General features: G+C 40.1%; 1 protein-coding gene across 1 annotated transcript in view; it reads left to right on the plus strand.

Moving 5' to 3' along the window:
• Positions 1-12,392, plus strand: part of cubn (cubilin (intrinsic factor-cobalamin receptor)) — a gene marked incomplete at its 5' end in the record, with an annotated part of 87,812 nt that overhangs the window by 61,372 nt on the left and 14,048 nt on the right. Inside the window, 8 exons of the mRNA XM_079181240.1 lie at positions 346-486; positions 2,325-2,509; positions 5,311-5,482; positions 8,091-8,294; positions 9,451-9,600; positions 9,707-9,828; positions 10,387-10,612; positions 11,767-11,954. Of these exons, the coding sequence (XP_079037366.1) occupies positions 346-486; positions 2,325-2,509; positions 5,311-5,482; positions 8,091-8,294; positions 9,451-9,600; positions 9,707-9,828; positions 10,387-10,612; positions 11,767-11,954 (1,388 nt within the window). The remainder of the gene's footprint in view (positions 1-345; positions 487-2,324; positions 2,510-5,310; positions 5,483-8,090; positions 8,295-9,450; positions 9,601-9,706; positions 9,829-10,386; positions 10,613-11,766; positions 11,955-12,392) is intronic.

Consider the following 12,392-nt stretch of genomic DNA (forward strand, 5'->3'; position numbering starts at 1 on the left):
GCTTCACAAAGACGCAGCTGTAAAAGTTGGAAATGTTTCACTCACATACCATCTGCATGGTAATTGGCTGTTTGTGGCAAATATGTATTATCTTAAAAACTCCAAATGAAGTGAGTCATTGAAGTTAACTTCCCATTCAGCCAGTAGCACCAATCATGGTGTGCATTTATTTTCCCAGTTTTCAGTTCCCAGTTTTAATTTATTCATGAGAATGACATGAAAAAGACGTAAATGGAGGGAAGAAAGGACTACAGAGGTAAAAGTCATATTACTTTGACACTGACATAACAAGAAGTCATAGTTATTCACCCGCTATCATTTACATCCCGTGTTGTACTGTGATAGGGCGCCTATTGGGCCGACACTGCGGCACTGACCCTCCGGCTTCCATGGACACATCTGACAGTTTTGCCTATGTCAGGTTTGTTAGTGACACCAGTGGAAATGCAGCTGGCTTCAGTCTGACGTTTGAAGCCAGCATTGAAGGTATGATCATTTTCAAAAGATTATTAGAAAAATACTATTTGTCACTATCTGTCACAAACTAAATGATATTTACACATGCCGCCCACGTCCAGCTGCTTCTGAAACTCATTTCAATCTCTCACTGAAGGTTTGTTCCAGCCGTATTTGTTAATAATGAAATGTGTTGGGTGTACTAAGTTCTCCATGAACGTGACTGGCCTCAGTCTGTCAAGCGGCTGACCAAAGTCTTTAAGTGTTTCTCAAAGTCAAGTTAGGATCCTTTAACGGCTGAATTTCAAGGATTCTACGTCATCGAATCCTGCCTTAGGACTGTTCCAATTTCTAGGAACTTTTGTGTTGTTCCAAGGACTGAGGTTGCTTTTCAATATGCTAATGTTTCTCCTTGATTCCTTTCCTTACCTCCTCTCCTCGAGTCGAAGTACCGCTCATGAGAGATACGAGCGGAGGAGATGAGGAAGAGACGTGAAAAGAACTATACAAATAAAGAGTGACACATTCCCCCAATTTTGAAACGGGAAGTTTGCCAGTTCACTTTCAGTAGTTTCACCTCAGCAGTTTGCCATCTGTTTCTGAACAAATTTGAGGTGATAAATTGCCATTCCAGTTGCTAAATCTTCACTCATATTCGAACTACAAGATCTGATTTTAAAGTTTCTGTCTTTACTGAGTGACTGACTAGTTAAGTAAGACAACCCAGCAAAGATGCCAGCAACGGCAGAGAGACACAGCGGGGAAAGCAACGTATAGAGCCAGAATATTTTCACATCTAGCTCCATGAATTAAGGCTTTATAGCTCCCAATTTGTTCACTCTGAATGCTAGGAAGGACTCATGCCTTGCCACTGTATAACTCAACTTGGAAGGAGCCGTACTCCCAAGGAAGGATTGTTGACTTTGAGAAACACTCAAAATGTATCACTCTCTAGACAAATAGAGTGAATTGCACAATATACTGTGGAACAATTTTCCAGGGGTTACTGAAGTTTTTCTCTCACAGTTACCACTTGCACAAGCAAAGAAACCATTTAACCTAGTATGAACATGCAACATGAAACATTTACACCTGGATAGTCGAAATTATGAGAGATAGAAAGTCATTATTATGAGATAGAAAGTCGAAGTTATGAGATAGAAAGTCATAATTATGAGATACTTAAACACACAGTCATAGAAGCAGCTCTTTGGCAGGTTACTCTACATTTGAAATGGAAATGTATTGTGAGTGCATTGAAGACGACTTTAAACGTGGCTTTACAACCCATGAAATACTTCACGTGGGATTGTGCAAAGCACCCTTGAAAGGATTTTAAGCATTGAACAAAGTTATTGTAATAACTTGTGTTTGATATTTGTCTTTGCTATTTTCTTTAAAAGTTTGATCTTTGATAGAGTAATGTGGGTTTCTTAACCCTAAATTAAAAGGATTTAAGTTATAATAACAGAAATGTGCTTAAATATATTTTTACATTTATATAACTGCATGTACAATATTTTAACACTTGAATAATCAATAATCAAATGCAGAGACAGTTATTTACCAATATGTTAGTGAGTTACATTTACACAGTCTGACATTTACAACCGGCCCTTTGAGGGCAACCGTGATGCTGATGTGGCCCAGAGTGAAGATGAGTTTGACACCCCTGAGTTAGAGCATTCACTGTCATTCTTTTTTTAAATGTTTTGGACATTTTATCAACATGTACTTTTCTTCAGTATGTTACATTAAATGGCCCCATATTTGCTCAAGGAGATAAATACATGTATTTATTTGTTCATGAAATGTTATTTGTCGTGTTGAAAGTCTCTCTTTGTTTAACTTTTCCTCTCCAATGGCAGTCTGTGGAGGAGAGCTGAATGCCCCCTCAGGGACTATCTCCTCCCCCAATTACCCCAACTTGTACCCACACAGTCGGGTGTGTCGCTGGGAGCTGGTGTTGTCACCAGGCCGCCGGGTCACACTCACCATCAATGACCTGCGGCTGGAAGATTCTGGTACTTCCTGTGCATTTGACTACGTTGATGTAAGTCCTTTGGTCGAATTGAACAGAAAGCCAGCTTTAATAACAAAAGCTGGTACAAAAGGGAAAACGGACAAGAAACAAAGGAAGGAAGCAGACAGCGGCAAATAATAGAACACGAGAAAAAGAACCAAACTGAGGACAATCCAGGGACAGGACATCCAAAAAGGAACATGAGGGACAAATGCAGGAACGTAGACATCGGCAAACAAAAGCAGACGACCTGACAGTGAGACAGGAAAATACACTGATCTACATACACACAAGGATAATCAACTCATGACACAGATGTGGTGTAAAAGAGGCAGGAAAAAGACAAGGACAGGAAGTTCAACCAAACACAGGCAGAGAACCTCAAAATAAAACAAGAAATAAACTAAACGAATCCCAAGACCATGACAGTGTCGTAGAATATTTCTATGTTAATCGGGAGAAGAGAGTGTTATTCGCAAATCAAAATAATCCAAGTCTCCAAATCATTCAAAGTTGTCCTGTTCCATTTATTCTCTTGCAAGAGGGACAATCCCCAACACAGCTCTTCACACAGAGTCTGCTGGAAGCATTCTTCAACATCAGTTCAAACCTTCACATACTATATACTACAGCAGAAACAGTCTCCTCCTTTAGATCAGTCAAGGATGTCTCACGCTGGTGTATCTGATCTTCCATTTTCCCTTTGATCTCATTGTCAGATACATTCACGTGACCCCTTGCTAACCTTCCTGTGTCTCTCTTTACGACACTCGAAAGTAAAACAGTAACACTCAGTATGTGGTCTGGTCGTAAACCCATGTTTGGACAAGCCTAAATGTCTCTACCTCTGTTCTTCTAAGCCGCAAAATGTTTCTAAACCATTTCATGATACTGATATATATTTTTTACCATTACAACAGCTCCTCATTTCCATTTCCATATTTAACCACAATGTAGTTGGTCACTAGGTATGAGTCATTTTTTAAATGTTTTCATGCTTGTTGCACCACAAATTAACTTAATTTACCTCAAATGTGTTTTTTTTGTGCTGGCAGAGGAATCAGCAGCACAACGAAATGGACAAATTATTTCAAAACCCAAATTATGAAAATGGTCAGATACAAATCAGTGTGCGTGGGAAAATGTTTTTGTCATTAAGGTGAATAGGTCTAATGAAATATTAAGGCATAACTAAGAATGAATGAATTACCTGATAATACATAACAAACAGAAGTGATATGGCTGTTTTATAGTGGTCAGATTAGTGTTAATATTTCTAGCCATAGTTTGAAATAACTGAAAAATACAAGGCCTACTTTCCATTATCACTGATCTGATGAACTGCTGGTGATGGAATGGTAAATGTAAACCAGATTACCTTCATTGGATACTTATTAGTGTCTTACTTTATTTTGACTGTTTACACTCAAAACTGCATCCTAAAGCTAGGCTAGGTAATGTATTTCAGAAATATATTTGTTGCATTTAATTTAGCCCAAATAAAGTGAGCGGACGGTCTTCCTACCTGTCAACCTACCTACCTGTCTACCAACCTGCCTTTTTTCCTGCCTACCTACCTGTCTACTTTTCTACCTATCTATCTACCTATCTACTGACCTACCTGTCTGCCTACTTACCTGTCTACCTACCTACCTGTCTACCTACCTGTCTGTCTGTCTACCTTCCTACCTGTCTATCTACCTGTCTACCTACCTACCTGATTCCAAGACTGGGCTTGGTTTATATGTTGGATCACTTGAAAAATCTCTGCAGGTTTCTACAATGTCACCGACCAAGTTTTAAGGTTCTGTACAACCCTCCTGCTATAAGCCCACACTCAGAGATGGGCAAAGATACATCAAAATGTATTTTGATACAAAATACAAAATACCCCCAAATAAATGTATTACAACACAATACAAAATACAAAATACTGGTGCCAGAAAATGTAACAAAATACATGTATTTTGTATTTAAAATATAGGAAATACTTTTTCTGGATTTTCTGTTTTCTCACAATTTGGTATAGCAGAGCATTCAGGTTTATATAATGTACACAAAGCTCTGGTGAACCCCACAACAAGGAAGAACAGTCACAGAATGTTAGTGTAACTAAGCAAAGCTATTAAAAGACAACAACTTGATTGATTATGTATATATATATATATATATATATATATTTTTATTAATGGGACTTAACAGCCCATAAACTTTGGCTTTGTATCAACAAGAAAATATTCATCACATATGACATACAAGCTCCCAATCTCCCTCTTCCTATAGCTAGCTACTCGACTGATAAGTTAACTTGCTAAACACTGGCTATGCACTAGCCTAGACAGCATGCTAGCGTCATTAGCATGTTAGCATCGATCGCTAGCTTGATATTATAACCATCACCATGTATATACAATAGACTGTAGCCAGACCCAGACATGAATTATACATCAAGCTAGTTGACATCTGTCACACTCAGATAAAATATTTAACTTGACAGACAATCCGTTGAACTTGAAGATCTGAAGACTGAACTCGTGAACTGTTTCGTGGAGAAAGTATTTTGAGTATTTTAAATACAAAATTACTCCACTCTAAAGTATTTTGTTACAAATTACATTAGATTTTTAATCGGCCCTATCAAATACAAATTACAAAATACTCAAAAGAAATTGAAATACGTATTTCAAATACAAGTAATAGAAATACTGCCCATCTCTGCCCACACTCAAGACAAATATACCTTCATTTACAGCATTACTCCAAAGGAATGTTGCGGCCTTGCTACAGACCCAAAACTCCCATGGTTACTTGATAACTTCTATGTTTTCTAGATACTGAACGGGTTGGTGGTCGATGCCCCTCGCCTGCAGAGATACTGTGGTACAGTACCAGCCGGCACACAGGTGCTCTCCTCCGGCAACACCATGGCCATTGTGTTCCACACTGATGCTTCTGTGTCCAATGGGGGCTTCATGGCTTCTTACTCCTCTGATGAGCCTGCAGGTTAGATACTCCTATTTTATCCTCCTAAGATTGTATATAATATATAAAGAAGTTTTCATGTTGTATTGTGGGAATTTAGCAGTTTTCAGTTTCCATAAGAAGTGGTGCTCTGCACAGCATAGACAGCATAGATCCGTGAGTTAAGACCCAATACAGGACAATAAACTAGACAAGCTCTCCGTTTAAACAGTGGTGGGCCGTCAGGGCCAGCAAGGCCTTCTCTGCTGGCCTAGACAGAATCACAAAGTTATAGCTATTTTATAATTTAATTATTTTTCATAAATACACATGTATTGTAAATATTTTTTCCCATTAGCTTATTATCTTATTGCACAGCTACTGTCTTCCTCAGTTGCTCTGCTTCCAGCGAAGCTTGTTTTAAGAAGAGCATTTATCCAATCAGATTTCGCCTCTATGCTGTCTCTAAGTAAAAAGAATCTGCCTGGAGGCCTTCAGAATTACAAGTGAATCCCGTTGCAGTTTGCAGTAAATGAGGGCGATGTTGTTGATTGTCATAGTCTTCAACCAATCAGATCTTTAGTTTGACATGTTGAGCGTATTCTTTGACATGTCAGATCCTTCTAGCTGGCCTACAAGTACGTCAGCATTAACGTTCGGCTTGATTGGTCAGTGGGCTAGCGTGACTGTTGTGAAACTAGCTGGCAGAAGTTTGTAGTAGTAAGAGTTAAAGTTTAAAGATATGTAAGAAGTTTTTACGTTACATTACATGTGTTGGCCTGTTTGGCGGTGACAATCCCAATATCTACTGCTTCTGTCGAGCGGAGATTTTCAGCCCTCAAACGCATTATATTCAGGAAATACAACTGAGGAGGCTGGACTGTCTTCACTGGCGTCCATGAATTGAGAAGGACCTCTTGCTGGAACTGAACCACACTGATGTAATGTAAAACCGTGTCATTGAACTCTTTGTAATCAAAGAAAGGAGGATGGACTTTGTCTTTAAATAGTGAACAGCAGCTTTGGTAAGTGAAGTGCTTTTGTTGTTTTACATCCACAGTAGCGTTACTACTGTGTTCATTTTTCTATGGTGTCGTTTTTATATGGTTGATATTGTTCCCTCTGATGTGAATAATATTTGAATGGTGCCTTTGAGTGTGTGGTGGAATCCGTGTTTTAGCGCTGTAGTTTTGCTGGAATGTGCAGAGGCCTGTTGAATCGTGTTATTTGGGTTTTATGTTATTCTACCTGCTTTGTTGTCATATAAATATATGTGACTGGTTCTTGTCATTGTGTTAATTACATTGATTTTGACTATATGCGTTGTCCGTTAATGACGAAGCATCCTGTCATGCTCGCCTCAGAATGAGGTTATTAGGAGGTGGTTCAACTGTAGTAGGACAGCACTGTAGGCCCAGGTATAAAATACATGGCCCGTCACTATGTTTAAAGGGTCCGGATCACCAAGCCCGTTGGGTTTTTACCCACCTGACAAGATACCCGGTGATCTGTTTAAGCTGGTGGTCGAGGAATTTTGCCTGGCTTTCTCACTGACGTCCCTTCTGACGTCAGTGAGACTAATGGATCTAGGCTCTTGGTAATGTGCCAGGATAGGTTTTGATAGCTAGAATTAAGCTATGAGGGTCTGTTTAGTGGACTAAGAACTAGAATAAATATTCAGAACTCTATTGTTGTTAAGCACGCTGTAATACTTTATACAATAACTTTTTACAGCCTTGAGTACTTTTTATTACTTTATTAATCAGGACTACTTGCTTTAAATGCATTTTAGATATGTATTGCAGAATAATTAGCAGGGGTAAAGCAACAGCTCATATAAATTCCTTAACTTCAATTAATTTTGGTCTAATCATAACTTTAATTTCTTACTGAACCGAGGCTGGGTGAAAGTCCTTTTTCAATCACTAGAGTTTATTTACGTGACATTACTGCCACCAATAAACACACTTACTATTGCACTTAGTAAAGTAAACTTACATTTTTTTTCTAATATACAGCAAATACTGTATACAGTCTAGTTGGTATGCAATCAAGATCCACATTATGATGGGAACTTTCACTAATCCATCACCTAAATGAAATTCCTACCTAAGTATTCAGGATGTAGGGTTAATGTTTACTTTATTAAAGCCTCTTCACTGTCTGTCATTCACTATATGTTAAAGCAACACAGTGTAACTGGAAGGGCTGGTGCCTCTGCTTTAGTCTTTGAAAGTAAAAACCTTTTTCTTGATTTTGGTCTGTTCAACACACATGATGCCCTTCGCCCCCAAATTAAATTAAAATCAGTATCTGAGTTTATTAGTTTTTAGACCTCCCAAATAGTTGTTAGTCAGTGGCCAAATTATAAGGAGTATATAATGCAGTCTTATACAACAGCCCTACAATAGATCCTTCATAAATATTCTAATGTTTAGTTGAAACTTCACTAGAGAGGTGTTGGTTCAACTTTAAGGTCATTATGGAGGATGTTGTTTGTGCTGCTGTTGAATTGTATTGTGTAATACAGAGAGGTGTTTCTAATATTTACACTACTCTCATTGTCATAAACAGGTTTATTTTGTGGTGTTTGTGTTAATATCTTGTGAGTGTGTCTATGCTTCTCAATATGCATCTGCGGTTTTGTTAGAGTGTGGTGGAATCCTGAACAACCCAGCGGGCGGGAACTTCACTTCCCCTGGATACCTACTGTCCAACTACAGCAACAACCTCAACTGTGAGTGGCTTATCCGGAACCCACAGCACATAAACTCCTCCATTGTGGTGCTGATAGAAGACCTGCACTTGGAGAACCGCCAGACCTGTGATTCAGACTACCTCCAGCTCCGCTTAGGTGAGTGCCACACTGAGAGCGTTAGTTACTACGCATACATTTCAGATCTGGGGTTTCAGAATCATCGACTAGAAAAAGCAATATTTATACTGTAGTGTCTGCAATGTTAGCCATAGTTTTCAGATAAGGTATTTAACAGTTGAGCTCATCACTCTCCACTCTCTTGGATCACTAAAGTCTGAACACCTAAGCTTGGGATATAAGTGACAGGCTGAGAGACATTGACTTATTTTTAAGCTTGAATATCTTCAGGTTTTTTTCCCCCTCAAGTCTCCCTTCAAAAGCAGCCACATGTTGTTTTTTGTTTGCACATAGTAGTGGGGTTTGGTGTCATCACATATATATATGATGTAAGTGCATACCCTATTGTCTAATACAAACGATAATTGAGATTACTGTAATAATTTTCATTTAAATTGATGTGGATATTTATAAAACCAAAGGACAAATAATTGGTGACTCTCAATTCTTGCTCAACTGTTAAACAAAAACATTTTTGCTGCTCCAGAGAAGGCCCAACGTATAGCTATCCTTTATTATTACAATCCTTAACCTACGTTTTGTTAATGATTAATGACATAAGCTCATCAACAGTTTAGACAAAAACAGAATATGGTGGTTTTGAGTCCTTGTGTGGGATGCAGTGCAGAGCACATGATTTCTCTTCACAAACCAATATTCTTACCATGTTACACTTTTTTGGAACAAGGAAATTGCATTAATGATTCTGTCCAAACTGACAATTTTGTAAAATTTGAAATGTTTTGATGTACAAAAATTCGGTATGACGAGGGTTCTCAGTGAGTGCAGACTATGTCACCCGCATAAGTCCCTTAGTACATCTGAATAATAACAACGTCCCTGTATTGTGGGCAGCACAGTGGCTCACTGGATAGCTCAGTCTCCTCACAGCACAAAGGGGCTGGCTTTGAATCCGCTGTGGCCATTATGCTCTCCTTGTGTCTGTGTGGGTACACTCTAGAATCACCAATGTCTGTCTAAATTGTCCATCAGGTTGATTAGAAATATTATGATTATGATTAGCTCTGCACATATTACTGTTGGGGGGCTGCCATCACAAGTATGCACAAGAAAGCTGGTCAAGGAAGAAAATGGATGGATTCTCTTCCATTAAACTTTCTACACCCTCCCTCAGGTGACTCCGATGGGGAGCTGCTGGCCAAGTTTTGTGGGCAGACCACCCCTAACATTCCCATTGTGGTCTTTACCCCTGAGCTCTGGGTCCATTTCAAGTCTGACGCCTTCCAGGGAGACCTGGGCTTCAAGGCCAAGTACTTGTTCTCTGGTAAGACAGACATAGGGTATACTTAGTTATGGCATATAGTATTTGTCTAATCGAGCAGTCTTAATGTACCATGAAAGTCCTTATACGGATCATTCTCTCTTTGCAGAGTGTGGAGGCTTGCAGACAGGTGAAGGAGGGCTGATATCTAGTCCTAACTACCCCAACATATACCCCAGCCCCAGTCGCTGTGCTTGGCTGCTAGAGGCGCCAATGGGCCACACTATTACGGTAAGTCTGCACCATGACCTGGTGCATTGACTGAACTCCAAAAATGGAATGGATTAGCAGTGAGTCTGTGTTTGCTTTCATCATGATGCTGTTACCTCTGCATTCATAGAGTCTTATTTAAATGCTCTTAAGCTGAGGGACCAACCACCAGCACGCAACAACAGAAGAGCTCAAAAATATTAAATTAAATATGACGGTGATGGAACGAAAAAAACTAAGGCACAATTAAGATAGGTAGCACACATGGACCATGTCTAATTGAGGAGGCTATTTTGCATGTTGGAGGTTTACACTGCAAAGGTAGATTCCCAATGTGAGTCTAATTTTGGTTGATGGAAGCTTCCACTGTGCTTCCTGCCACTTTCGACTTCCCAGTAGTACCTTTAGCTAGTCGACATTAATTAACTCCAGTGAAATTCGAAAGGATCGGTGTGTTGCTGTATTTTGTAGTTGGTGAGGTTGAGATCACTGTTTGCATGTTCAGATATGGCTGAAGTTGTTAAACCTGTTGATAAGTAGCCACCTATATTTTGTTTCCACTCCACTGTCTTACCCCAGCTAACCTTCAGCTATTTCAACCTGGAGCCCCACTCTCAATGTGGCTGGGACTCTGTCACCATCTTCAATGGAGGATCCCCTGGATCCCCTCTTATTGGCCAGTACTGTGGTACCACCTCCCCAGGAACCATACAGTCAGGATCAAACAAGCTTGCTGTAGTCTTCCTGGCTGACCATAGTGTATCCAGAGGGGGCTTTGTGGCCTCCTGGTCTGCTGATTCCTCAGGTGGGTTACACTCACTAAATGAACATACTGAACGGATTAGCTGTGATAGAAATACATACAATGAGGAGTTCACCTTTGCATCAAAACATTGCTGTCTAATGCTTTTCTCATCTCAGGGACAATGTAATCATACCGTATTTCATCAAATTGTAGGAATTGCATCATGTTGGGGACTTTGTTACTGAATAAAACAGAACACTTTGTGAGACTGTCTCCTGTGATGAGGCCAAAGACTGAACATAAAGGGGCAGCTCACCTTTATGTATTAGAGAGTGGTGTCAGTTCACCTTCTGCGCTCTGCTGCCGAGGTGTTTGAACAAGGCATTGAACCCCTAACTGCTTGGAGTGCTAACTGTGTGGCAGCTCCGTTACTCTGGCATCTCTCAACAACTAATGCATATGCATGTGTGATGCATGTGTGTCTATTTCCCATATGTGGGTGTAATAAAATAAATTTCCCAAGAGAATAAAGTACTTTCTCATCTTCATTGTGGCAGGTGCTAGCTTGGGAGATTGTCACGATTCTCTCAGTCCACTTGCGACCAAAAATGTGTTAAGTGCTTGTGTTTGTGTGTACATGTTAAACTGCACCTAGTACTCCTCAAGCGACATTACAATCACATACAGTGGTGCATGCAGATGTGGTGGCCGGTAGCCCTCCCATAGACATTATTTATGACAAAAATACACTCATCAACATCAACAAAGGATTAATGAAGATTGGATTAAGTGCAGCGGATCCATAATCACCACACACAAAATCTTGCAACCAGACCGGTTGAACCAAACACAGTCGGAAGCAGACTTGTGCCCACAACTTTACAGAAACCTGGCTTTATCATAACATTCTGGATCAAGCTATTGCACTTGATGGGCTGGCTGTATACCACACTGACAGAACACAAGACTCCAGTAAGAAGAGGGGAACAATTCCCAGCAATGATGCTTCAATGTTAGTCAATGTTGATGGACAATGTTTCCCTGATGTTGAATTTTTTTTATGCTAAGATGTCGGCCATTTTATCTGCCCAGAGAATTCAGTTGTTTTGCTGCTGTTTACATTGCTCCTGATGCTAATCAAAAACAAACTGATGGTTCTCAATATTTTGTTCATAATGATGTGTATAATAACTGTACACACATTTTTTGACCAGGCTGTGGAGGGGTGATTCATGCTGAGATGGGAACAATCAGGTCTCCAAACTATCCCCAGAATTTCCCAGCCAATGTGGAGTGTTCCTGGCGGATCATTGCTCATGAGGGGAACCACCTGGAGATGAGATTCAACACTGATTTCCAGATTCCAGACAGCACTGGGACCTGCCAGAGCAGCTACATCAAGGTACCAGCACTGAACTACAACAGAAACGTGTATACAGGATGGGTTAGTTCAAGGGCTACGAGAGAGAAGAATTACAGACTGCAGTTTCCTAGCAATGGGCACATCATCTGCTCAGTAGAGAAAATAACATTGCTGTTACTCAGGCTGCACTTAAGCAAACATTTCACTAGCAAGGACCACACCATCAACTGAATGCGTTTAACGATTTTATTTGCGAGATGTGAATGAAAGAGGAATTTTCGTTGATTCCGTCGGTCGGATGGGTTGTGGGGAGCTACGTCGGAGGATCCGCCGTGGCGCCCAGGCACGACGAACCCCCAAAAACCCCGATTATTTGAGATGTGATTGAGCAGCTTGAAGATCTTTGAGATCTGATCGGATGTAGCGGTGGTATGCTTGCGAGGACCGCAGCCCATGATTTGGATGAAGGGTTCGGGG

The sequence above is a fragment of the Pholis gunnellus genome (assembly GCF_910591455.1).
Source record: "Pholis gunnellus genome assembly, chromosome: 20".
NCBI lineage: Eukaryota > Metazoa > Chordata > Actinopteri > Perciformes > Pholidae > Pholis > Pholis gunnellus.